Source organism: Passer montanus, unplaced genomic scaffold, assembly GCF_014805655.1.
Source record: "Passer montanus isolate IOZ18808 unplaced genomic scaffold, ASM1480565v1 scaffold2, whole genome shotgun sequence".
Classification (NCBI taxonomy): Eukaryota; Metazoa; Chordata; class Aves; order Passeriformes; family Passeridae; genus Passer; species Passer montanus.
In genome coordinates this window covers 7,944,117-7,972,058 of record NW_024366591.1, presented here as the reverse complement: position 1 = coordinate 7,972,058, position 27,942 = coordinate 7,944,117, and the positions used below count along the sequence as shown (strand labels likewise).

General features: G+C 40.3%; 1 protein-coding gene and 1 long non-coding RNA gene across 4 annotated transcripts; one reads left to right on the top strand and one right to left on the bottom strand.

Annotated features, from left to right (window-relative positions):
- Window positions 1-521: 521 nt before the first annotated feature.
- LOC120501298 lies at window positions 522-12,846 on the top strand. Its single transcript, XR_005627256.1, has 2 exons — window positions 522-1,114; window positions 11,291-12,846. It is a non-coding gene; the product is annotated as an uncharacterized LOC120501298 (long non-coding RNA).
- On the bottom strand, window positions 3,474-27,505 carry TSNAX (translin associated factor X). 3 transcript variants are annotated; one of them, XM_039707370.1, is made up of 7 exons: window positions 27,300-27,339; window positions 26,336-26,365; window positions 25,490-25,600; window positions 23,303-23,417; window positions 21,521-21,651; window positions 6,896-7,023; window positions 3,474-5,292 (listed from the first exon to the last, which is right to left on the bottom strand). In XM_039707370.1, the coding sequence occupies exons 3-7, from the start codon at window positions 25,503-25,505 to the stop codon at window positions 4,918-4,920; spliced, it is 765 nt and encodes a 254-aa protein (XP_039563304.1). In that variant the 5' UTR covers window positions 25,506-25,600; window positions 26,336-26,365; window positions 27,300-27,339; the 3' UTR covers window positions 3,474-4,917. The 3 variants fall into 3 exon arrangements, with proteins under 3 accessions (XP_039563304.1, XP_039563302.1, XP_039563303.1); XM_039707368.1 differs by lacking the exon at window positions 26,336-26,365 and having other exon boundaries at window positions 27,304-27,505; XM_039707369.1 differs by lacking the exon at window positions 26,336-26,365 and having other exon boundaries at window positions 27,300-27,365.
- Between the last annotated feature and the right edge of the window lie 437 nt (window positions 27,506-27,942).

The window sequence follows — 27,942 nt, the reverse complement described above, 5'->3', positions numbered from 1 at the left end:
CAGCTTCTCTTGCTGGGGTCATCTGAGGAGAGGACCTTAAGGAAGAATTTAATGGAACCAGTAGGACCCTTCTGGATTACAAGGGACTTGCAAGCCTGCAGAAAAGCTCAGGGCTATGGGAGAAGTGCCCAAAGCTGTACCCCAAGATGTATCCCAAAATCTGTACTGCATCTGTAGCCAAGAAACAGTTTATGATGGGTTCAAGAAGTCATCTGACCTTTTGCGGCAGCGCAGGAGTAGAGCACACACAATAGAGTCTTTCTTTAGGAGGAATGAACATCTGCATGACATGAAAACAACAACACTAGGGGGGACAAAAAAAAAAAGAGGATGAACCCACATGTCACTGGTCTGCAAAATCCAATAGTGCAGGCTCAGAATTCAGCCCCCCCCAGATGGCTGAAGGGACACCAGAGCCAGCCTGCCTGGCCTGTGGGAGGAGCTGAGAAAGGAACCATCACATCACTCTTGGCCAGCGTTCAGGGAGGCACCAACTGGCTCCAGAAGAAGTCATGAGCAAGTCTCTTCTGCTACATTCTGCAAATAGACCTTTCAAAGGGATGATGGGTGAGGTAAAAAGAGGTAGAATTTGTGGAAAATCATACTCTTCAAAGACAACCTTCCTCAGAACTGGAGAAGAACCTTCTTTCATGTTTGTAGGCAATTTTCCTTGGCTCGTGATGATTGCAAACCTCAGAAAAACTGAGGTTTGCTCACCTGCAAAAGCAGCATGAGGTCTGCCCGCCCACCCACCCATCCTGACACATGGCACCACGGCTGCCATAGGACATACGCACCAGGCCTTATCCGAATGCAGGAATACCAGACCTCTCCCCTCAGAGTCAGAGCACTACTCCCAAATTTGGAGGTGCGAGCAGACAACCCTACCTAAGAAACCGATCGATTCCTCTTCCTGCACGGACACATTTTACCCCAGGATTCCAGCTAAACATGGAAAGGACTGAACCATGGGTTGGACATGGGCCATGGCTCAAAAGAACAGTACAGCCTCAGAAAGGATAAGTAAAGAAGGGAAGAAACAGAGAGGGGTTTGAAGCAGCAATGCCAGCGAAATGGACACGCAAACAGCACACAAGGGGAAACTGTGGTCACCGTAAGCATTCCTTTATGTTAAAAACTGTATCTAACCATGTCTCTAACAGCTGCAGATGATGGCAATTCAAACATCAAGGTTTGTGGCTACCAGTGTGGGAGTGAAGGTAATGTGAATGGCAAGTTGGGTCATATGGGAACTGAGAGCCTGTTGATTAGTGACTGCATGACTGGAAGCCTGCAAACCCTGCTCAGTCCAGGACCTGCAGGTTCTCAGCTGCAAAGGAAATCAAGTGCCCCTTATTTATGGCCCAAGGCTAGATCAATGCATTGGGGACCTTGTGGTAATTTTAAATTCAGTTCCTTTGGTCAACTCCAAGTCTCTCTTATAGCTGAGTCACTTGGTTTCAAAGTGTTGTTTCCAACTCCTTGCAGGGCTGTCTTCCTGTCCCACGTCCTCTCCAGTCCCACCCTCCTTGCATGTGCACCCGCTGTCCTGTGCCTCAGCCTGCTCTTCCTCCATGCTGTCCCACTCCTTGCCACTCTTCCCCCCTTTGTCTCTACCTCACTTCCTTCCATTTTGCCTCTCCACTGCCTTCACCCTTCTCAACTAACCCTTTACTGTCACACTGCAGACTTCCGTAAGTTTGGACAAGCTTCTTTTCCAAAATGGGAAGTGGTAAACCACCCTACAACTACAAACAGACCGTCTTCTGGTAAAAATCCTGTTACTTTATCCCCTCCCCTTTCTACCATCTTACTTTTGTTTGTCTTGGCTGACCTTTTGCCTACTCTTAAACTGCAAACTCTTTGAGGGCAGTGCCAGAATCTGGTCTGGATTCTATAAAGCACCTAATATGCTAAATATTACAAAAGGTGCAGTTTATTTTCTTTCTTTTTCTTTTGATTTTCAATAAACTCACTGAACATCCAAGTAAGCAGGAGTTTAAGTAGACAGACATATGTGTCTTATCAACAGGAAGTTTCTCTTGCATAACTTCTCTGGCAGTTCTGGAAAGCTAAATGCGGGTGCATTTTTCCTCACTGAAAATTAACACTCAGGAAAAAAAGTGAACCCATAAAGAAAAATCATTTCTGAGAAAGGAGATTCCAGAAAGAGAGATGATTTTTAGCACGCAGAGCTGTCCTTGTGAAACATCTGCTATGACGTAGTCCTGTTCTGGCTGCAGACCAAGCGTATCAATAGCTCCATAGAGTAATGGGATAAGAAATGGGAAAATTGCCATTGCTTGTTTAGCAGCTTGTTTTGCTGATAAATGTCTGTCACTTTTCAAATAGCTACAGTGCAATTGTTTTTTGGGGAAAATATTTCCTTGAGCAGGAGGTTTTCAGGCCATTAGCTACTTCCCATCTGTGCTGGTGTTTTAATACATGTTTTAATACACCGCACATACACTTTGCTCCTTATTAGAAATTCACAGCTTTTGATTATGACCAGGCAGCCTGAAGTTTAGAAATCGTCTGCCACTAAAAAAATTTCTCTTGCCTTACTGAAAATTTAAATCTCAAAATCATTAGAACCAGTATGTACTAGTTGAAAGAGCATCTACTTCTAAACATTGCTAGGGGGAAAAAAGTACTCTTTCTAGACATCTGTAGTTTTAAAATAATGAACGACTGTATAAAAGCAGGAGCTGACTAAAGTGGTGGCCACTGTGTGCTCATTCCATGGCCAGAGGCAGAATGTCAGCCAAGCAGTGCAATGTGCTGAAATTCATCTCATCCATTTCAAACTGTGCCATAAACATTTTTTAATTCCCTCTGATAGCTGCTAGGACAGACAAGAGACAGACCTCTGTTTAATATCACAAACTACGTCTAACAGTATCTGCTTTCACTTCACACACTTACACAAAACAGGCAATGACTTGCAGTAAATTAAGTGTGCCAAAAGAGGCACAACTGCGCTGTAGCTGCATCAACTGAAATGCTAGATGTATGCATCTCAGTGAGAGGGTGACACCCCAAAACGATTCCTTTTTAGCAACTAGCCTCCTTTCTTTCCCTTCCTCTCATCAGGATTAAAAAGAAAAAAAAAAAAAAAACCCAGAAAACAAAGTTGAGACGCAAAAAAAAACCCCAGAAAACAAAGTTGAGACATAGAAACATGGATGGTACTATTGCAGATTTGTTCCAGGGATATACCTGCTTTGTCACCTGAATCCTTTGCATTTTTTTCACTCAAAAGATTCACATGAAGTTTCTATACTAACTAGTTTTTAGACACCACAGAATAAACTTAAGGGAGAAAAAAAAATTCAGCATTAGAAAGTGCCCATGGAAGTATGAATACAGGAATGGATCCAAGCTTCCAAGTGAAGTCCTTCACGGTGGGAAACTTGCACCATAATTTACCACTTGGACTACACAGGCAAAAGGACCAACACAGAGACAGTGACTACTTTTCAGAATTTATTGTAAAAAATAGTATTAAACAATAGGAAAAATACCCTTTTTCAATCCACCCCATACTACTTTATGTGGGAACAATGGAAAAATTTGACAGAAATGTATTTATCCATTCCTATCCATATATCGGATGATTCCAGCTACTCAGGATATGCTCATGGGAAAAGTATTGGCAGTATCACAGCATATGGAAGTGGAAATAAAAAACATGCAGTATTTTCAATTGCAGTTGGGAGGCCTATTTCCTGGAGTCTAGAGATCATGTTGTTTTATCTGTTTTCCTTTAGCATTATGTACATTATCAGACTTTCATAACCTCAGACACCAGCATAAAGCCCTGATTTTTTGCCAACAGTGACATACCCCCCTCAAAGATAAATGTGGAAACCAGAATGACTGCCTTACTTCTGTTTGCAATTTCCTTTCCACAGGAACATGCACATGATATAGTTCCTGCTAACACATATTTAAAGCTTGGCTAGCCCTTTTCCACTTATACCAGTTCAAGCCCACTGGAGGTCCTCAGGGCAGCACAAACAATGGAGAACAAACTTCCAGCATTGCAACACATTTGTTCTGGCCAAAAACTGCTTGTCCTAACACTAAATTACATACTTTGTATGACAACTTCTTTTGTCTACAAACAGAAATATGTCAGATTTTGCATTAAACTGTATTACAAAAAATGTAAAACAATACGTTCCACAATTATTTTCTGTGGATTTCCTAGCTCATCTCAAAACTGTGAAGAACCAGTGTTAGTTCAAATGGAACTCAGTTTTAACATAGACCCAAAATGGCAGGTGACAGTAGTATTTACCTGGTGCAATTAGCTTCATTATCAATTGGCAAAAAGTTGACTTAAGTTTCATAGTTTAAAGCACAAATCAGAGAAAACTTGAATTACATGTCACTGTTGAGACCACCCCAGTCTCAAGTCAAGGGATGCACTTACACACAGGTGCATTGTTGTAGGTGTGACATGAGTACAGAACCCAAATACTCAGAAAATAGGTCAGCAGAAACCTATGGATAATGATAAACAACAGCACCCAACCATTTTTTTTCTACTGCTCTGCTTGATGAAAACTTGCACCAACAACTGTTTGCGGTGCGTCACACAAATGACAGTCACTGTCATTAGTAGAGTAGAGTAGTAGTAGAGTGCAGGGGAAATTTTGGTCATTCTGAAAGAAGATACAATGGAGCAATACAGGAAATTCCATACCAAGAGGCCAAAGTCAAACATTTCTTCTCTTGCACATCATAAAAGGTATTTTTGGTTACAAATTACCACTGCAAACAGCCTTCTCAAAGATAAAACTAAAAATGTCTCTACCTAAAAAGCTTTGAGAGGGTCAAAACCCCACAAACCGTAACTAGAGAGCTTTCTCTAGGTCCTCTTCTCTTCAGAGTAGCAAGAGCTTCCCAGTTTTAGGGAATCCCCTCCTCTTGGTCAATCAATTCCGTTTTGGTGGAGAACACATCAGCCAACATGTGCTTTGGGATTTCGGATCCCCGTACTTTTAACGTGTAGCAGGCATTCTCTACTTTTGCCAGACTCTGTTTCAAGGTATAGAGCTTCTTTGAGACTTCGTAAGGTCCAGTGTTGCCAATGAAAGTGAACCCATCGTAAATCTGACGCAAGAACTGGCTCAGTTCGAAGGGCGTGTCTATGTCCCCGTTCCCAACGCTGCTGATGCACAGCCGCATCAGCTCTCCCGTCAGATCAGCCACTCCCAGCAGGTAATCCACAGGGGTCACCTTCAGGCTCCACGTATGGGGCTGTTTGTCATGGGAATTGGAGGTCTGGGGACAGAATGGAACAAAGTCCAGTACAGAAAAGTGTGAGAAAGCCATCTGTAATGGTTCAACACGCTAACTCATCTAACATAACTGGAAATTTAAAACATTTTGGAAAATTAAATTGCATGGCACTTCCACATGGTCTGATTTCAGAAGTACTAATCTCCTTCCAGTACTAATCTCCTTCCATATAAGAAGGTAATTTCTACTTGAGATGTCATTTTCATTCTAGCAAGTATGATAAACATTCCCTAACTCTACCATCTATATTTGCAAGCAGAATTACCACATCTTTGTAGCAACATTTATTTGCAGTTGTTTGGGGTTTTCTTTCATTTGACAGATCTCAGCCTGATAGATTTTTTTCCTAAATAGTTGGTCCAAAGTTAGCAAATCAGTCAAAAATAGTCTGCATTATGAAAACAAATAATATAATTTCATAATGGTGTCTTGAATTTCAAAATATATTCTCTACAAGTAGCCATAGTATTCTCAGATCTGTTTTATATCAACTGAGCTTATTAAAATAACAAACAAAAATCTTCATGAAGCAAACCCATTGCAAAGCTACAAGTTTGCTCCAATATCCAAGTTTCCAATACTTTTTATTGCCAGAATATTGGTAATGTGGGAGACAATGCAGGTTTCTTTCTGTTCACTTGTTCCCACAATATGCTATCTACCCAAATATGCTATCTTTGACAGATCTGGTCAGAGGCATGCACGCTGGGGTTAATAACTTCATAGTTGGTACCTCTGGTGAAAAAAGCTAAAAATAAGGCTTCTCTGCAAATATCATACCAAAAGAATAAAGAAAGAATGAGAAGTGCTTTACAGCAGAATCTCTTCAGCAGAAGCAAACTCAGGAATTCATTTAAAGCAGCATTACTGTATACTGCACCTCAACTGCTTGTGCACTTCTGTAGATTGCTACTAAATCACTGCTGTCCTCTGTCAACAATCAAACTGCACCCAGTTTACTGTGTTTGGTGACAGCAGTTTGTCCCTATGAGCCATTTAGGGCAGGCTAGGAGTACAGACAAGTCAAGTCAAGCAGATACTGCATTAGGGCTAAGGTATGATGGGACACCAGTCTGTCCTCTGAAAGGAATCAGCTCCAGGGGAGTTACAAATGATGCAGCTAAGGCATATGCACAAGTCAAATACAGTGCCTCCAGTGACTAGTTCAATAAGATTTCAGTCATGGAGTTCATCCTGCCTTGGACTTGTTTGTGTCCTCCAACTTCTGCAACATCACTATACACCAGAAGGTCTTAGAGACAGCCCCAGGCACTAAAAATCTCTCTGTAGTTTGTTACTATGTACAAATGTAGTTTGTTAGCCAGCATTTCACTGTCCTGGATCTTTTGCCATATCAGAAAGAGTTCAGTTTGCCCTGAATAAAAAGGATGTGAAATTTATAAACTTGTATCCCACAGATTTAGTTTACTACTTATCAGAATAAAAGGCATGTTTTGAACATGTCTATCTAATCCATTCCACTAACTGGTCTTATTTAATCAGATGCCAAAAATGTGACTAAGCCTTCTCACTGCATTTCTATCCCAGAAAGATGTTTGTCCATTGAGAAAAGAAAAACTTTTACCATGTTTGTTGTTTCTTCTCTGTCTTCTGCTGTAAATATTAGTTGTTTGTTGATCTCTTCAACACTGATCAAAGATCGCGTTTTGATAAAATACTGAAACGAAACTGCCTCAACATATTCTTGAAGTCCTGCAAAAACAGCAGAAACAAGCTCATGCTTCCAACTTTCCAGCAATAATCCATGCTTACAATTATTTAGTTTTTAGGAAACCTTTTAAGTGAGACTATTTGAAGGTTACCAGCAAAAAGTGAAAATTAACATAACCCAAAAATAACACTGAAACACAATCTAACATAGCACGTTTCTGAAGCATTAAAGTCAGACCAAGCATACAGACAAACATGTTCAAGTTTTTACTCCATCTGCATTTTTCATGCAGAACCTTCTGTAATTTCTATATAAAGCATCATGGTATTCTCAGAACCATACTGAAGATCAGCTCCCCACAATGTTTCCAAGGGCTCACACTTGGACCAGTATAGTTTAATATCTACATTAATGTCACAGAGAGTGGGATCAAAAGCACCCTCAGCACATTTAGAGATGACAATGAGCCGAGTGGTGCAGTTGATGCACCTGAAGGATGGGATGCCACCCAGAGGGACTAGGACAAGCTTGAGAAGTTGTGTCCATGGGAATCCCATGAAGTTTAACATGACCAAGTGCAAGGTGCTGCACTGGGGTCAGGGGATCCCCAGTATCAGCACAGGCTGGGGGATGAACAGATCGAGAGCAACCCTGTCCAGGAGGACTTGGAGTAGATACTTGTTTAAAACTGAGCTTCCCACTTCTCCATTTTGTGAGAATCAGGCTCCTTAAAATATGCAGGTTTGGTGAAATTCACATTCAAGACAAAGCATATGTTGTTACAAATCTCTCCAGACCAAATAAATAAATAAATAAGCAAATAAACAAACCAGACAGGATTGTGATGTCCAATACGAAGACTAACAGGTGATCCTGCTTTGGCAGAAGGGTTGGACTAGGTCATCTCTAGAGGCCCCTTCCAACCCTAACTGTTCTGTGATTCTATGAATACATGAATAACTGCTCTATCCAAAAGAACTTACACTCTGAAATTAAGGTGTGCAGGGAGACAAAAGGAGTTGGTGTGCTGCAAAGGGAATAAAAGATGGGATAACAAATGTCGTTTATACCAGATTGTTATGCCATCTACAGCTACCTGCCACAATTCTCTCTAACGACCTACTTATAGTAGATGGTGGTTTTATTATGCATTACTGTGAATGTGACAGCCTGGAGAAAGAGAAAGCTAGATAAGTTTTCCCAGAATTGGCCTGGGAAGCTTTAGGGAGCTGGAGATAAACAGTGACAGCCAAATATTAAAACAACCTGCAGGTGGTGTTTTTCTAATAATCCGGTTTTCAATAGGATTGCTTAACAAGACACAAATGGGTATCTTTTTAATTAGCTAATCATGTGAAATGTATTGATTAAATGACCAATCAGGTCCACCTGTAGCAAACTGAGCTATAGAAGAAGAGAGGATGAACTAAACAAGGCTTTTGCCACTTTACCTTCTGATCATGTATCATCTCTGACTCAACAGTGACATTACAACTAAGGTGAGATCTAAAAAAACAGTTTGACTGTTCAGAGATTTCACAGGTTGTCAGTTTATCTTTATGTGCAGAGAGCAGATTTGGGGGAAGCATGTGAGAAAAGTTCATAGCAGAAAGCTGAAGCTGGCACTGTTGGTGGAAAAAAAGGCAGAAACAAAGCTGGAACAAACAGCCACAGCAGTACTAAGCTAAAAAAAGTTGTAGAGACAAACTCAATGCTGTGTATATCTGACCCCTGAACAGAGAATGCCCAAAGAGGACATTAAAGGAGCAGACACATGACAGAGATGGTTCTAGCACAGCTATTCAGAGCCATTTTAAGGGGATGACCTCACTTCAAGAGACGCTAATAGGTATCATGCTGCAAGAGGGCCAGGATTAGACAATAGTTTTGTCAGTGAGAAAATGAGGTTGTAACCACGGGTAACCAAGAAGTAGAAGCCTGCTTCCATTAGAATAATTTTAATACCCTCAACTGACCTGTACAGTGTCAGGACTTCAGCTTACAGAAGTATGCAGAAAGAAGCAAATTTAGACTTCACCTGGATCAAAGAAATAGTCTAAATCAAAAAGAAGAGAACATAGATTTGAATAACAGATGAGTGTGGAAATATCCCAAAAAACTCAAGGGGTAGGAGGCTTTCCACGTTACTACCACAAAAACATGATATGTGACCTATTTTTTTTTTTCCTTTTAAATATGTATTTGAGCAGAAGCAACTCAGAATGGCAATTCCTTTCTAGTACTCTACAGCAGCACTGGGAAAAGCAGAACAAATATGCAGCAACCAAACTCACACTCAACACTGCGGTTCACAAACCAGAACACAAACACAGAGCTGGCAAGGCAATTAAACACCATAATTTAATCAACAGAATTCAGGTAAAGCATTCTGGGCACGAGCAATAGAAAAACACTAGATAAAAGCTACTCAGGATCTCTTAAGATAAATAACTTCACAGGCTGCAGAGAGGTAGATTTCATCACTCACTCTTTCCCTGACTTACCTTCTGATGTAACAGGACCAGTAACCTATTATGAAATTTTGGCTTTTTCTGTGGATAAGCTGTAAGCTACCACAGAAAAAGCCATACAGCAGCACTCAACATGACAACATCTGTGAGAATCTCCCTCTGCTATCTATGGAGAAGACTATCACATATGAAGAATCAACTTGGCATTTTCCACAGCTCTGAGAGAGATCAAATCAGCCCTCAAACTTTTTGGTAAACAGTCTCCTCAATCAGTCAGATCTCCCACTTTCAACTCACTCCACATTACTACTTCATACATGTTTTGTCCTTTTCCATTGTTTGGCTCCTCTGTTCTTTTATCTTTCTGTACTTTTTAATGTGGGCATATTTATACGTATGTACACACATAGACCTTTGCTTCCTCCTGCCATCCCATTCTAGCTGGCAAGTTCCAGCCTTGCGCTCCTTCCCTTTGTTTAACACCACCATGTGAGTGCTGCACACAGTCTATTTGCCATTTACTGTCACCTTCTCAAAATTAGGGCATCTATCTCCCCTATTTAGTAAGCCTTACAAACCTCAATTGAAGTTACCATCACAAACAGACTGCTAACAAATCCTGTCCATGACTATTTTGCAAAAAAATTAGTATTTTACTTTTTCTTATTTTTAATTTTTTTTAAATAAGTTCTTCTTCCAGAAGTAGCTACAATATGATATTTCAATGAGCCAAGACCTTGAAATAAGGTATTTCCATGTGCAGGTAGAAGGATGTTTAAACATGTTATGTTTTAGCTTAATGGTAGGACATCCGCTATTTTCAGCAAATAATTCCCAAGGTCAAAAACCCCATCCCATTTCACTACACCATCCAACAATACCTTTCCCCTTATGCTCTTGTTTTGGATTTATTCCAAAATTAGTTTATTCATGGATTGAGCTGCCAGTAATAGAATAGTTTGTAAGACTGCCTTTTATGGGTTTGGGTTTTTTTGTAGTACATGGACAAAAATACCAATTAAAAACACTGTGTTATTTTTACGAGTACCTCTTAAAATCACAGATGCAAGGTAAAAAGTTACCTGCTTAAGTATTATGATATTTTATTACATTTATTCTATAGAACTGGCTTATACTAGATAAGTGACAGTGACCCAGTGTAGCAGCTCCCTTCTGTTTTAAAAAAATTACTTTCTGCACAAGAACTACATAGCTACACTGAGATATCTTCTGAGTATGCATTTACAAATAAAGATTTTTCTGCCTGAAAATTTGAGCACTTTTTGCCAGCTGATATTCAAGACCTTTTTCTTTAGCTACATATGCAAGATCTGAGAAAGAAGAAAAAGCAGTCACCCTAAGAAACTTAACAAGAAATTTGGTTTCTTAAATGAAAAAATAATTTTTAAAAAAGTAATTGGAGCTCTCAGTCCAAGAGTCAAATGAATGCATAAGACAGAGGAAAAGCTAGTTCTATGTAAAGAATGAGTAAATAATTGAAATGACTTAATTGCAGGAGTCATATTAGGGTAAACAGAATCTAATTCTACCTGAGATATGCATGCATCCATGCATGCATGGAAGCTTCCACCCAGAATGACAGATCAAATAAGAGGTGAAAGTTTCCTTCTGAAATTTTGCTACTTCATTTCCTCCTTTAAATCTCAGTTCAACAGCTCCAAAACAGGTTCAAAAGGATTTCATGCTTCTCAGTTGTTAAGGTTAGCAATGCCAGTGCCACCTGCCATCTTCTCAAATAAGCTGCTTCTCACCCTATTTCTTCCCAAATTCATTTTCTTTTATCCTTTGTCCTGTTTCTGTCTGTCTTTTTGTTTAGAGAGGAACCTGTGCTGATGGTGTGGACACAAGCAGATAGACAAAAGCCTGTGCTCTCTCACCCAGCTCCTCCCCTAAGCCATGCAGCAGGAATCACAGGCAAGAGCAGCCACTAGAAAGATGGTAGGAAGATACAGCCAGCAAGCTTCTTCCAGGATCACTGCATGAAAGGTGGGGCACGTTATTTACAGGCCAAGTCATGTGAAACTACCTGCTTGCTGATTCATTATAAAACCAAAACAGCACCGACAAGGTTCTATCTTATTATCATGTTTGCAAGTTACATTGTCATTAAAAAACTCCAAACACAGGAAAAAAAACTTCCCTTCTTTCTCCTCCCGCTCCAAAAAACAAAGAAAGCAATAACAAAAACAAAAAAACCCCACCACCAAAACACAGAAATCCCTGCCATAATCCAGGGGAAAAAAAAAAAAAAGTTATAGTCTTGTGGAAATCCCAAACAGAGAAATAATTATGCAGAATATGGGGAGCATGGTAAACTTAAAGAACTTGTTTCTAGAAGCATATGGATGAATAAAGGGGAGAACAAGTGAAATAAGCAAACAAGTAACCATCAGTTGAAACTATTAATACACAAACCAAAGCCAGCGTCCTAGTAAGATGAAACTGGTAATTCACACCTTAATCTGCTCCTTTAAAGTTCTCTGCATACTTGACAACTATTCCTAAGATTCAGAGGTCTTCTTCTTGGCAAAGGGGGTAAAAACTTTAGTAATTAAACTTAAACTGAGGCTATGAAACAATCAAAACATTTTGCTGATTGTGAGCATGAAGTCAAAAGTTAATTTTATAACATACACTGACAGAGGATAAAGCCAGCTCTCCTCACAGACAGGAATGCTCTGGACATCCTGTTGTGAAAATGGCTTAAAAGAGTAATTCCAGTCAGGGATGGATTTTATAAAATAGTACTAATTAAAAACACAAATAAAAGTACTAGAACAAAAGTCTATATGAGCTCACATATTTGGAAAAACACATGTTTCTATTCACTCAGTAATAATTCAAAAGCTGAGTCAGTTTACTATTATATCAATAATTAAAATAATGTAAATTTCTTCTCTAAAGCCCCAAATGCTTTGTTCATTAGTCAGCTGCTACTTGACACATCTACAACCACCAAAAAGTTCTATTCTTTTCTAGCTGTATGTGTTGAAGCGATGTATTGCAGGTACTGAAGTGTTAATATTGTTTGCACTTTGTTTAAAGTTGAATACACACTTCAGGGAAAAAGGCAATATCAAGATTAGTCAGTTCCCCCAAAAACTACAGAAACAAATATAAGTTCCCTATCAGACAGGTGCCTGTGAGAGTTAAATTATTTCTCCAAACAGGCATAAAAACCCTTCAAAGAACTGCAAACAATATTTTAATCTCTCATTGCAGAGAGCAGGGAATCAAGCCTTTTTTATATTATTATTAAAAACAAATGGACTTATGACAAATGATAGGCCTTTTTGCAGATGAATAATTGTGCGTGAGAAATTCACAAACTTTTCTTTTGCTTCTACTAGGAGACCTGAAGTTCCATGCTTACTTTTGTAATCAAGGTTTTTGTTCTGAAGTTTGGGATTTCATTCCAACTCACAAGCCCCAAATGTAGTAATTATGAAGAGCACCCAATGTTTTACATAAGTTCTTAAAAAAAACTATTCCTGTGACAAGTAGTCTTCCTGACCTCTCTGACTACCCCCAATTGCCTTCATAATTAATACAGAATTTTAAAAGTCATTCAGTCAGACAGCAAATTTTACACTGCTGGAAGCCTTGAGGGCAAGTGTTCAAGATACCAAAGAAAGGAAGCTCTGACTCAGCCAGGATGTTTAATGATCAAAGAAGAAAGAGCACCTAACACAACACAGCTTCTGCAGTTCAAAACACAGTGAAAGTTCTTCTTGAGGTGATGTTGTTTCTATGCAACAGACTCAACTCATAAGTACATCAGAAGAACCAATAGTGGCCATTTGTCCTCATAAACACAGATCTGTGAGATGGCACAAAGGTACTTCACCACTTGCCAACCTCCATTTCTCCCCACACGACTGCAAAACAAAAACCGAACCATGATGTGCTATCCCCGTCTCTTCTTGGAATGGAGTCCCTCTATGACACATTCTCCTGTGTGATTTTAAATAAACAAACAAAAAAGCTTCATAGATTGTTTTTTTAACTTCTCTTATGTTCAAGCTGCACTTGGTTCCTGCAAAGGCTGGAGAGATCTGGTCTGTGAATCACTAATGTCAATAACTGCAGGGTTGAAAAAAATTCCTGAGCCAGACAACAAGGTGTCCTCCATTTGCCAGCTATGAAACTGAATTAGAAGACAAACAACATCACTAGTTTCGGGCTGTCATGTGAGTAACCACAGTATTTGTCATAATAGTACAGCAGGACTTTAGAACAGTTAGATCTTAAGTGAGAAGCAGGAACAGAATCTTTGTGATCATGCTGACCCATGGCATGCATCTTTAAAAGACTCTACATAGCTTCCCTCATGGACCTCTGCTGCTCTGAACTGCTCCTGCTGAATTTACATCTCATTCAGGGATGAGCTGATAATCAATTCTCACATAGTGCATGCCCAGTTTGCTCATGTCAGAATTTGCATTCATGTTTGTAGGTTTGTTTTAATTTTTGTGTATGGACATACAAAAAACTGCAGCAGAAAATACAAAGTGAGAGGCTTTGCAGTCGCTGTTTTTTTCCTTCTCCTTAGAAGAACTTAGGAAAAATAATAAAAGGGCAGCAAAATGCAACAAACTGAAGGTATCAAATTTCAAATGGGCAACTTGCAGAATGAAAAAAAAATCAAACCAGTTTGACCAAGGAGGGATATGAGTCAGAGAAACAGAAAATAACAAAACAGAAAGAAAGAAATTAACAAAATTGTATCTGATAACCATAACCTTATTCACTGAAAATTCTGTTAATTTTCCAGTATAATCAGGAAACTTTGTTTCCATTTCTGGCATTTTACCCCTCACCTACAACAGCAAGAGATTAATTCTTCAGTCACATCCTGTTCCTGTGTTACTGTGTTTTCCCACCATCTTGCCTAAACCTGATTGCTTCCTTCATGGTCAGCTTTCCTTTCAAGTTTTAGGTGTATTTAGGTCTCATCCTGGGTGAGACGTTTACAATTCATGATACCTTCTTCCTGCAGTACAAAGCTTTTCCTTTCTACAACCAACTTAAAATTAAATATGCCATCTATTTTAATTACAGTTTTTAAGCTTTCTCAAGAAAAAAAAAAACAGGTGTTCTACTTATACTGTTCCTGATATGCAGAACAGTACTTTGATATTATATCCTTGATATTGTGTACCTTGATATTATTTCAGAAATATATGTGTGTTTACAAAGGTAGAACAATCTGAGTATGTTATTTCCATATTTTGAGTTTAAAAGCTAAGAAAAAAAAAAAAAACTAAAGCCAAGTAAACACTGAATTCATTACGAAGATAGTTCCTTTAGCTTGCATTCTAATTAAAATCCTTCATACAATACCCAAAAAATGTTGTTACTTAAATCATCAGTAATCTAAAGCTGGCCTGCTTGGACAGACCCCACTCATCTCCACAGCATTTCTTAGGGCATCCTGTCTGGTTGTCCAACATACTGCAGTTAGAAATTGGCATTCTAGCACAATTGAAGTATTTCCTTTTCATCCACAGACTTAACTGGCCTGGTCCAGTTGAGCAATGCAGTTTGTTGCAATATCTTAGATGCCTCAAGTGACTCTAAATGGCACAAGGCAGGAGACAGAAATAAGCTCCATTATATCAATCTCAGAATACAAATAGTGTCTGCACAAGACAAACGATGTGTTAGACTGCGTCAGTGCTGAACTTTTACACAGAATTTCCTGCATCATCATCAGCAGAAGCAGTCACAGAGCAATAGTTTTGACAAGGTGCTGACATTTTAAAGCCCTGTCATCTAATCCTATTGAGAGCAAGTGCAGACATGATAAACAGCTAATGAGCTTCCCTGTGCGCAGCACTCCACTCACCACTGCTGCAAGCACAGGCACACAGCAAAGGTCAGCCAACAGTGCTCCACTTCCATCTACCATCATCACCCCACATCACTCCACTTAAGAAACTCCACAAGAATTATAGGCTCCCCATTCAATATTTCGTCTTAAGGGCCAAAAAACTGAGTAAAGTCCCCAAATAGCTAGAGATTTCATTTAACAAAGTCATGTTAAAAATCCCACACAGTGCCAACTTATTGAGCAGTCCTTAATTTTCCCTCTGCAGTACACAAGTTTTGCATTTATGCAGAGAAGATTCAGAACATACTTTGAATAATTACATACATCCTAACATAGAATCATAGAATTTTTCAGGCTGGAAAAGACTTTTAGGATCAACTGAATCCAACCACTAACCCAACACTGCCAAGGCCACCACTAAACCATGCCTCTAAGCGCCACATCTACATGTCTTTTAAATACCTCCAGGGATGGTGACTGCATCACTCTCCTGAGCAGCCTGTTCCAGTGCTTGACAACCCTTCCCATGATTAAATTTTTCTTAATATAGTATATAAACCTCCCCTAGAGTGACTTGAGGCCATTTCCTCATACCCTATTTCTTGTTACATTGGAGAAGAGAGCACACCAACCTGGTTACACTTGCCTTTCAGGCAGTTGTAAAGTGCAACGAGGTCCTTCCTGAGTCTACTCTTCTCCAGGCTAAATCTCTAGCTCTGTCAGCCACTCCTCAGCAGATCTGTGCTCCAAACCCTTCACTTCTTCCATCGCCCCTCTCTGGACACGTTCCAGAACCTCAGTGTCCAAAGTTCTAGTGATGGGTCCAAAACTGGACACAGAACTTGAGGTGCAGCCAGTGCTGAATACAGCAAATACAACAAACACTGCTCTGATCCTGTTGGTCACACTGTTGGTGATAGAGGCCAGAATGCCACTGGCTTTCTTGGTCACCTGGGCAGGTACTGGAGAATAATGTTCAGCTGCTGCAGACCAGAAACCCCAGGTCCTTTTCCAGCAGGCAGTTTTCCAGTTGCCCTTCCCCCAGCCTGCAGCACTGCGTGGGGTTGGTGTAGCAGAAGTGTAGGACCCCACACATGTTGCAGAGCACTTCTTTCTTGTCATGAAGTTCCATACAGAACTTTTTTGTATACTGTTGATATTTCCCTCAGTAGCTGAGAGTTAAACATACATATAAAAATACTTAAACACATATGTATATACAAATAAAAAAATCCAGAAAATGTTCTTCCTTCCTTCCTTTCAAAAATCCATACAATCTTATTCAGTCCTTTTTTTGCATAGTGTCTCTCAACAATTTTAAAGAAAGAGTACATATTTCCTCACAGGATATATAAGGTATACACTGCAAAGCAGGCCAAAGGAGCAGGAATTCTATATTACAAAAAGTAAAGCTTTAAAAACATCAACAAAGCAGAACATTCTAACATAACAAATGAAGAGCTCTGCATTAAAAAAAGACTTCATTATTTCAGTATCTCTTTGTTTGCTTGTTTAATCATCCCCTGGGACAATCTGTACTGTTAAGAAACGTGTAGAAAACAGTCATCAGTTTTTGTTGTTGTTCAATTAGTGCTATACTCAGTGTTTGAGCTCATGCAAGTGTCCTTTGGGGAAACGTCCTGCGTGCCATTAGCACTATTCTTAATGAGGGAAAGCACGAAACTCCTTTAGTGCTCTGCCAGAATTGTTTTATCTTCAAGTCAAAAGAACAACTGCTTGGAGTAACCCCAAAAAAAGCATTTAACAATTACAAGTGGCAAACAATATTCCCAAGCATAATATTCATAGCATTCTTCTATTTATAGGATAACAGATATTACACTGAATAAAATATGTATTAGGCAGCTTTATTATGCAGACAATCATGATTCCCCAGTTAAGGCTGCTACAGTGGTTTCTATTATAAGCTCAATTTTGAACCCTTTTACTCCTTCTGTTCGAGGTAGGGTGGGGAACAGGAGGATGTTTCATGTTTGGTTTCAAGACAAAGGAGAATATTTTTAGGAAGTTTGAGGTTAATTAGACATGCTGCTTTTGAGATACGGGACATAAGTGTTTCTTTATTCTTTTTGGAAGAAAAAAGCCATTTAATGGCAATGTTTTTGTTCATAAAAAGCTTTTTAACTAGTTCTCCAGAATTTCTTTAAAGTACAAAATCAGAGTTGAAAACTAGGTTAAAGGAAGCTCAAGACTTACAGCCCTAGGAAATACATAAAGACCAAGACCTAGCCCTTTTCTTAGTTACTTTTATTTTCAACAAGACATGCAAGCTTTTTCCACTGGAAAAAAGCAAACCAACAATTAAAGAACACCAGACTTAAAACCAAAACTAAAAGTAACATTCTTAACTCCTATCACTTTTCAACCCCCAATTACATTTCTTCATGAACAGTGGTGGGCAAGTGGAATAAAGCATTCCCTCTCCCAGCTGCTCTTCATCTAACTGTCCATTCATTCTTCCTGTTTCTAGGTTTTCTATCTCAGCTTCATGATCCTGACATCAAGCATCTTCACATCTCTGACACCTCCTTGATCCCAGCTTCAGCACAATCAAGATCTACATGTCTTGAAGCCTGCATGTTCCTTTTTTTGTCATCCCAATGACTAACTGGAGAGCAGAGGATTTAGCGAAGGTAAGAGTAAAAAGTAAAGGTCTGGCTGAAAGTTAGCATTTTATACTTGTTTTATGCACACAAGCTCATTTACACAATGCCTAAAAGCAATTCCTGTCTTCCCAGTGACACACAGGTATATTCTAACACTCCCTTACTAAGCATGCACTACGGGCAACAGCTGGCACAAACTTTCCTTGCAGAGGAGCTAGAACATAAGTAGATCATGTGGATGATGTACCAAAATAGAATAAAGGCAACTTATTTCAGTTGGATTTTATAAACAGTCTTCTTAATGAGGCACAAATACCTAATTACAGAAACAACAGGAAGATCTTAGGGCCAAGTATTATACAACTGATGGGAGTGCGCAGACTCACCATTTACCTCATCTGAAGAGAGGGAAAAAGTAAAAGTACAGCTATTTCCAGTTCTAACTTCAGAAATGCACTGGGGGGCTGTGTATTTGTACCCCTTAGTTCTGTCCAAAAAAACTGCGAAGTTCAGGTATTTGAGAGATTCCACACCTGACTGCTGGAAAGATAGCAGAGTCTACTTTTTCTCTCCCTTATTTAGCACACTAATACCTTCTTACCCTCCTTTCTTTTTACGTTGAGATGTCAATAAGATTCATTCTCTTAATTATTCTTAAAAATGTAGTATGAAAATTCTTTCATTCTATGACAATCTCACCCCAAGTTCCATGTAAGCACTAAGGATGTGCTACCATACATGCCACTGTGTGCAGTTCTGGGTGTCACTATTTAAAAAGGTTCTGAAGGTCCCTGAAGGCATCCAGAGGAAAGCAACAAAGCTGGTGAAATCATTGGAAGGAATGTCCTATAAGGAGCAGTTAAGGATTTTGGGCTTGTGTAGTTTGGAAAGGACAAGGCTGAGGAGCAGCTTCATTGCAATCTACGGGTTCCTGAGGAGGGGAAGTGGAGAAGGTGGTGCTGGTCTCCTGTCCCATCCAGTGGCAGGACAGGTGGGAATGGCTCTAAGCTGCATCAGGCACGAAAATTTCTTTTGAAAAGGTGGTCAAACACAGGAACAGGCTTCCTAGAGAGGTGGTTAATGCCCCAAGCCTATCAGTGTTTAGAAGGAGCATGTGGACGATGTTCTTAACAACTTTTTTTGACTTTTGGTCAACCCTGAAGTGGTCAGGCAGTGGCACTGGATGGTTTTTTCACTGGAGGTGAAAAACACTGTAGGTTCTTTCCATCTGAATTTGCCTGTTCTGTTCTAAAAGTTTTGCAACTGTGAAGGCACTGAGTCATCATACACACGCATCAGGTCTCTAACTTCCTCTGCTAACTACTTCCACTACTACTAACCTCCCCTAGAGTAACTCATCCCGCTCTAAAACGGACAAATATATCTTAGTCATTTTAGGAGGCTGAGATTTACAACACTGGAAAAAACTATTAAAAATTCTGAATTATTCCTGACACAATACTTGCTGTTGTTTTCTAAACAGTTTATTCAGGTCTATTCTGGTATTAATGACTATCTTTACGCAAGTCAGAAATAAATTACGCAGGAAAATCAGTAGCTGACGGTGTGTATTTACCAAATACAGAAAGCAAAGCTGAACAGGACTTTTTTTCATTAACTTCTTTATTTTCAGATTGCTACGGCTAGCTTAAGTTTAGGTATCTTTCACGTAAAAAAGAAATTTAGCTTTTGATATCTGAAAATATTTTTTTTTAAGAAACAAAAACAGTAATTTTTTTTTACTAAGAGGAGAGAATCTGGATATAGAAAACCAGCATCAGGTTTGCTTACTTGTTTTATAAGAAGATGGATACACACAGAAGTTATTGTGCAGTAACTTTCCATATGTCTGCTCCATATGTATACCTATATATAGGTATACTCTCTTATGTGTGAGATGAGTGAATCTAATTCCAGGCCAATTGCTCCTCAGCAGAACTAGAGGCAGGTAAGCCTCTTTGAATTTACTGCCACAAAGACACATATCAAACAAAACACAGTCAGTTCAGGTGAGGCAGCTGATGCAGAGTAAGTGGTTACCCTGTGAGAATCTGACTCATATAGCATGGCTGATGGCTTGCACCACACAGTCTCACAAAGATCCATGAGGTAGCAGAGCTCAAACACTGCTGTTCTATACATAGCATTATATGACTCACACGGGACTACAAACTTCAGGGGTTATTCAAACAAACTTTACAGGTCACAGTGAAGCTTTCAAAAACTTTTGTTCATAAAACTGAATTGCAAGGATTCTCAGCTTTTATAAGCAGTACTTAAAATGAAAATCAAAAGACAGTTTTAATGTGTGAAGATACTCATAATATACTTTGAATAGTATTGTTCACAGTTTAAGTTCATCTGTAGTGTCAGCATTTTGAATTATCTCTGTTCATTGTGTCACTACAGTACTTGGCTATAAACAGCAGCAAAACACATCAAATGGTACTAAGAGAAACTATTTACATCTAATTTGAGCAACCCAATGCATCACAGGTAAGAGGACAGTGGAATTGATCAGAGCCATTGAGGACTATCAGAGCATGCTCCTTCCCATTCCAAATTGCTGAATTGAGACTCAAGACCTGTGTCACTCTTACACCAAATTTTGTGTAAGAGATGAGTACAAGTTACCTTAAGCATTTTTTGTCTTGTAAAGTACAGACACGTATTTGCTGCTGGTTAATCAAATCAATCTTATGGACATTTTTAAACAATTAAATAATTCAGGACAAATCTTCAGCTCTCATCAGCCGAAAAAGTCTTGCTCAAACAAGGAAAGATATACACAATTCCTAATTGTTTAAAATGAGACTGATAAACACCAGACACTTTTATACCATGACTAAGATGTCAAAGAAGCAGTTACATATTTTACTCATGTGTTGCTAGAACCAAGGCATAACAATTTCAGGTAATATTCAGATTGTCAGCAAGGAGTCAGCAAAGAAATACGGTTTGGCAGCAAGAGTCATGAACGAACTGGGATTTAATATCTCAAGAATGCTAGCAAAGACTGCTGTTTACAGAGAGGAGCAGAAAAAGATGTGACTGAAAAACACAAATTGATTTAATGCTTGTAACAGAGAGACAGAAGCACATTTTGAGCATAGAAAAAAGAAAATGCTAAACTAAGGATTTAAATTCATTAACTTTATCAAATTGAAACCACTTTATCACTCAAAATGGATAATTTCACAAGACAGTTGGTCCCGCTCTCGTCTTTGAAATTGCAACCCTTCAGGGGGGCAAATGAGTGTGCTACATATATTCCTCTCAATCAGAGAACAATAGCCAGTACATTTGTGAGAAATGCTCCCAGCTTCAGTTTAGGGCAGGGTCCAAACTGTTCCAGCTGTAGACTCTCATTTACATCTTCCTTTAAACTGCAATGAAACTGTAGGACAATAGTTTCTCTAATAGCAGAGCTATCTTTGCTAGTAACAAAGATTAACCTGAGTCCTGATTTATAACCACAGAAATGTAACAAATTCAGACCTGCAGTATGAAGAGGAAGTATTGCTACATAAACAGAAAATAAGCTTAGTTCAAAACTGCACACTTTTCCTCATTTTAAATTATTTACCTGGAGATATAGCTCTGTGGAACTGATACATGTCTTCTCCAATCAGTTCTTGTGCCACCTGCTTGATCTTCTGTCGGACAGCATCCAGCTTGACTTCAGATTCACTCAGTATTTCTTCCCCATTGGGAGCACTGCAATCATAAAACAGAAACTGAAAGAGCAGTTTCCAGCATGAACAAACAGTAAAAAAAAAAAATTACACTTTTTCTTTTACTAATCAATACATTTTTACTGGTTCAAGAAAAAGCAAAACTGATATTAAAATGAGAAACAGTTTAACTCTTACAGATACCTACTGCAGATTCTGAAATTCTGTCAATTCTTACCAAGAAAATAATCAACTAGTCAGGGTTCTGGTAATATGAGGCTTATTCCAGATTGCAGTCATGATTATTATTTAAGTAAGAAAAAGGAGAAACACATACAAAGGCTTAAAAAAATATTCCAGAAAACTAGCAGTATTTACAGAAGTCCTTCAACTTCTTTAAAAAAATTAATATTTTGCAATACTTGACAGTATTGCAAAATACAATACATCATGTACTTCTACATGTGTTGTTTTTTATTTAAGAAAGTAGTTATGGACTATGCTGTTTAGAAACAGCTGAAATATCTGATTCATAATCACAACATATACTTGGCATTTAAAATTTAGTTTATCTAATTTCCTTTAAACTTTCTCCTCCCTTGAGCCCAAATAATCCACATGGTATATTAGTTTACAGTCTCTTTAAGGAACTACTGATTAATTGGTCTCAAGAAAATATTTAAAAGCAAACAGTAAAATCTACTGAAATTAAAGCCACAATAATTGTGAAAAGCAATGAAGAAGGAAATACAAAATACAGCATGGAAAACTTCCACTCACAAAACCAGGAATGCCTTATAAAATAGGAATTTAAATTCAGAGTAATGAGCAGTTCTTTGTTGTTGTTCTTTCCTCCACAAGTTCCCAGCTACCTAGCCCCTGCAGTGGGAGTAGTTACTTACAGCAAGGCTGTAGAGGTTACTGGAACTATCACAGTACCTCTTTGCAGAAGAAAGCCAAGTTAAAGAGCAGGCAACTTCATAATCTCCATTTATAACTGCAACTATGGATAGTTACAACTTCAACATAAATATATTGATAGGTAACGAAATGCAAATTAAGATAAATGAAATTACAAAGAAAAGTAACAGGGAGAGCTGTTATAACATGCAAGACTAGTGCTTGTCACGTACAGCAAACACTTTATACAGCAGGCTAAGCAAAGCTTCAGATTTTCCTGTTGCTTTTCTAGCTTGTCTCTGGCTCCCAAAGGTTGCTTGAAGGCTTATGAGAACACAAAACATATGGAGGCTCAAAACTTCACACAGAAGCCTATCCAGCTGTAGTATTTACATAAACAGACCCCAGGTCACCTCCTATTTGCATTGATGACCTCGGGTAGGGGTGCAACTAAAATGGTGACAGAACTGCCCGGGCAAGTAACCTGAAGGAAGGGTGCATAACTCCTCTCTCATAGCTTGCTGAAAGCTGGAGGGCTCTCACCTGCTGCTCACTCTACTGCTTTACACTGGTTTAATAAACCAATAAAACCAACTCAGAAACCTGAACCAGCACCAGCATCTTCTAATTCTCTAACTGGAGTGTGCATTCATTAGCTCACATCCACCTTAAAGGATGTTTATGGCAAGTTAATTAAATTCCTCTCAACAGAACATTGCAGCTGTTACTCACAGACAACACTGCAAGGCAGACTGTAGGTTTCCATGAACATTTTCACACTCAGTGTGACTCACCTGATGAACCTGTGGAGCAGGAATATCGTTCTTTTGCTTTCGATCGTTATATCCCGGCTGAGCTTCACGAGCCGTTCGTATTTATCGTGCCTGGTGTCAAGCTCCAGCTGGAACGCTGTGGAGTCAATCATTACAGCAAACCCAATTGTCACACCAACACAGGGCAGGGCAAGAGAAAAGCACCTGTGCTGCACTAACTCCTTGCAGAGCCCACCAGCCTTGCCCCTGGGCACCTTTCCCCAAGGTGAGCTGTCCCTGTGTGGGGCACGGCTGCAGACACCATCACTGCCAGAGCTGCAAAATTCATCATTAATGCCACCTTTGTTTAATAAGTCAGGTTAAGTAGATATCAATCCTGATGATGCCTTAAAGCAGCCTAAACAATTTTTAAGGTAAAATATTTGGTTTTGCTAATAAAATCTATTCCACAATACTGCTGCTCTGGAAACGGACTGCAAATTCCACCCCAATTCAGAGAACAAATTAAAAAAAACAAAACCCTACAATCATGTGTTAGTAAGATTCACCAGTGCCTAAACCAACCAAATAAAAAGCATCTGGCTAAGGCACATATACTATTCAAAATGCACCATTTAGTTATAAGAAAGGTTGCCTTTCACATCCCAGCTAGACTTGGCCAGAAGTTGAGTATTTTAATATCCCTAAGGACTAGAAGTACTAAAGAAAAGTGAGATCAATTACTTGAAATAAAATTTCTGACTTGCTGATATTAGTTCTCTCTAACTACAATAAATACAGAGAAGAGAGGAAGTGGATCTGGTGTTGAAGTCAAATATTATGAATGTTTACTAAGAGTGGATCTTTAAAAAACTTTGAAGAAACCATGTCCCTTAAACTGTTTCTGAAACTAACCAAACACGGATGAATGGATGTCATGAGAAGGGACGGAAAGAACTGTTTTGAATTGGAAGTAGTAACAACTTTATGACTAACTGATATTCACAACAGTGAAAAATTAAACTTGAAAGTACAGTTGCTCTACTCAATTCAAGAGCAAGTGTACGTACAATATTCAATATAAATGATGGAGTGGTTTGGTTGAAAGAAGCCTGAAAGACCACCTAGTCCAAAAGGACACTTTCCACTAGATCAGGTTGCTCAAAGCCTCCTCCAACCCGGCCTTGAACACTTCCAGAGGTGGGGCAGCCACAGCTTCTCTAGGCAAAGTTCAGGGGTCATGGTTAATCATCTGCCAAGCTGATTTACACAGAAAAATATAAACACCCATTTTTTAAAAAGCCAGGAAGTTATACGACATTGAAGTACACATTAACCATCTAAAGCAGCCATCCAGCTTATATTTTACCCTTCTTAGCTTCATAAAAAATATGTGGCACAGGGAAATTTTACAACAAGAATTAATCTGTTCCCTTTCTCAAATCTCCTTCCTTCTTCAGTCAAGGCTTCTCATCTCTGAAGGTCAGCTTTGCTTTGTTAGGGGTTATCTAATAAGAAATTTAAATTTACTGGAGTTTAAATCTGCTTTGGTCAAAAATCCTCTAAAAACAATTTGGCTGAAGGGAAGTTTACACCTGCTTTTTTAAATAACTTCGAAGATATGTTAATGCTTAAAAGGCATTCAAAGTTAATAAAGTGACTACATGAAGGTCTACATTAGTTAGTTGAAGTATTTTTTTTTTAAAGTGCAGGTATAAACAACTACCAACTCTTGAAACAATGCATCCAGATTTACATTTCAGTAGCTTAGTCATTTGTGAATCACAGCCAAGGTCAGAGCCTCCTCAGTTTCCCAAAGGTCACCATCTCCTGCTGTTGCCCCTGTGGCTCAGATTTTTTATTACACCTCTGCAGATCCTACAGTTTTCTCTCACCAAAGGGCCCAGTCACCTTTTGCCTGAATGAACACTTGTGCAATTTGCTCAGCATCAGGCTCAGCACAAGTGAGGAGGGCAGGGGGAACAGCATTCCCTGGGATGCTGAGGGGATGGAAACAGGAGCAAATCGTGAACCAGGCAGAGCTCTGCAAAATCCCACTCCCAGGACTTCACTGCACAAAATGCAGAACACTAAGCTCTAAAGGTATGGAGTATGAGTCGAATTAGTTTCAAGTTTCTTCCTCAGAGAGAGCTGGTTTATTTCACTAATAACTTCCTAGCAATTTCTACACCACATTTTTAAAATCTGATCTTCAAAATGCTTACTTACATTTAAAAGACTTCATCAAAGCTGAAGGTGGATTAACATTCTCTTTTTCTTCTCCTCTTCTTTGACCATGTGGAAAATTATCATGCTTCCGTTTTCTGAACCCACCTGATCCTATTAAATAGTAGACACCAAAAAAAAAAATTTAAAAAATAATTTTGCCAGAGCATAAGGAGCACCAGAATGCTGTCTTCAGAGCATTCCTGGCAGCAATCATATTCTACAGGACAGAATAAGGAAACTGGATGAACCTTATTATCAACCGACACCAGCTTCATATTATCATGTTACTTCTTCTACCACATTGCTAGTGAAAATTAGGAAAAAAAATCCATTTCAATGGATGAGCATGGCAGGAACCTAAGCCTTTTCTTTGTAAGGTCTTTGGGTCTTCACACCCTTTTACGTTTTCTTGCTGTAAGTGAATGGTGGCATGAAGTCTGTGATTTATGTCACGGGTCTTTTCTAACACAAAGAAGAAGTAAGGCACAATTTAAGCAGACTACCCCTATTCAGGTACACAGGTTTAGCTCCTGCAGTGCAGCTTAGGCCCTTACACTCTGCCCATTAACCAGGTTCTTCTCTGAATGTAGCTGCTCACTTCTGCTGCTTCGTGTGCCTCTTCCTTAACCCTTCTTTTCAGACCCACACCCAGAACTCACCCCTTTTGGACTACGTTTTACTCCCGATTTACACCTTGTATTGTTTCTTCCTTTTATCCTTCCTTCACCTTGGACTAACTCAGTGTGTCACCCATGTGTCAACCATTCCTCTCTCCCTCCTTTTGGTAACAGCTGGACACTGCTCCTAACAGAGCCAAAAATTTGGTAAACTTGGATACAGGCATACCTTTTGAATACGTGGAGTTCTCTCAATTTCCTTAAAAGAAGAACCAAGGGAACACTGGATTTTAAAATGTTTCCGCTTAATTTTTTATTATCCCAAACCAAAACAAGAAGTGGGCGTAGCTACTTTCTTAAAGAGGAAACTGCAAATATTTTTTTCTTTTCTGTTGGACATGAGTTCAGGACTTTGTTTTTCCTATAGCAGTTTAAAACATTAAATGCACCCCCTGAAAGAGCGCTGAAGGGAGGTCTGTGTGATTCTCGGTGGTGCCAGGCAATAGAACAAGAGGCAACAGGCAGAAACCAATGCACAGGAAATTCCATTCGTCCTGACTATGAGGGAGAACTTTACTGTGCAGGTGACGGAGCACTGGAGCAGATTGTCCTGAGAGGTTACAGAGTCTCTCTCACTGGAGATGTTCAGGAACCACCTGGACACAACCCTGGGCCAGGTGCTCTGGGATCACCCTGCAGATGATCCCGTGTGGTCCCTTCCAGCCTGAGCTGCTCTGTGACTCTGATTCTGTCACTGCTAGGGCTAAACCAACACACAGGCAGCAGAGCAAGCTGTGAAAATATATATTTCACATATAGATATTGCTACATACATAATATTTTATACACATATATACACACACTATACTGAGCAGCCAGCACAAGAGCTTTACAGGCCTCACACACGCAGCTCCCCTCTGTGGCATCTGCTTCTCCATCCCCAGGGACACAGACCCCGACAGGCACCCAGCGGGAAGGCGGGGCACCCAGGCAGGCAAGGGCAGTGACACCCGTGGAGGAGCGGCCCCTCCCAGGGCCATTTTCACGGCACAGTCCAAGGGCACCGCTGGGCACGGCAGAGGCCCCGCACCCCCGTCCCCTTCGAGCCGCGGGGCCTCCCCCTGCTTCCGCCAGCCCCAGCTCCTCAGGCCTCGGTCTGCTGAGGGAGGGGAGGGGAGGGGAGGGGACATCACCTTCCTTGCCGCTCATCGCGGAGCCGCCGCCGCCGCGTCAGGACCCCGCCGCGCCGCCCCGCCGCCGTCATGGAGGGGCGCCCGCGGCTGCCTGACGGCGAAACGCCACACAGGCGGCAGGAGCCCGGCCCGCCGCCCGCGGCGCGGGAGGCACGGTGCGGAGCAGTGGCGGCGCGGAGCGTGATTCGGGCGTTGCTGTCCGCGAAATCGGGGCAGAGCCGAGGCCGGGCCGTGACTCCGAGAAGGCGACTCTGTGGGCAGCTAGTGCGCGACCCGGTCGTGGGGCCTCAGCGCCCGCGGCATGACGGGACATGTAGTGCCGGGCGGGGCGGCGGCGCGGAGCCCTGGGGTTGCGTGCTCGATGTCCCGCGGGTGGCCGGCGTGTCCCGCCACCGCGACAACCGTGCTCCTGGCTTGGACCCGCAGAAACCCAGCGCCATTCCTCAGCCCAGACGCGCACAAGCGGCTGTCATGTCGCCTTCCCCTCTCCCCCCGACTCCTTACTGCCCCTTTCTTCCCCGGCGTATCAGGACTGCGGTGCTTCCAGAGAATCACAGAATTAGTTGGGTTAAAAAAGACCTCTGACATCTCCGAGTCCAGCCTATGGCTGAACACCACCATGTCCACTGAGTGCCACCTCCAG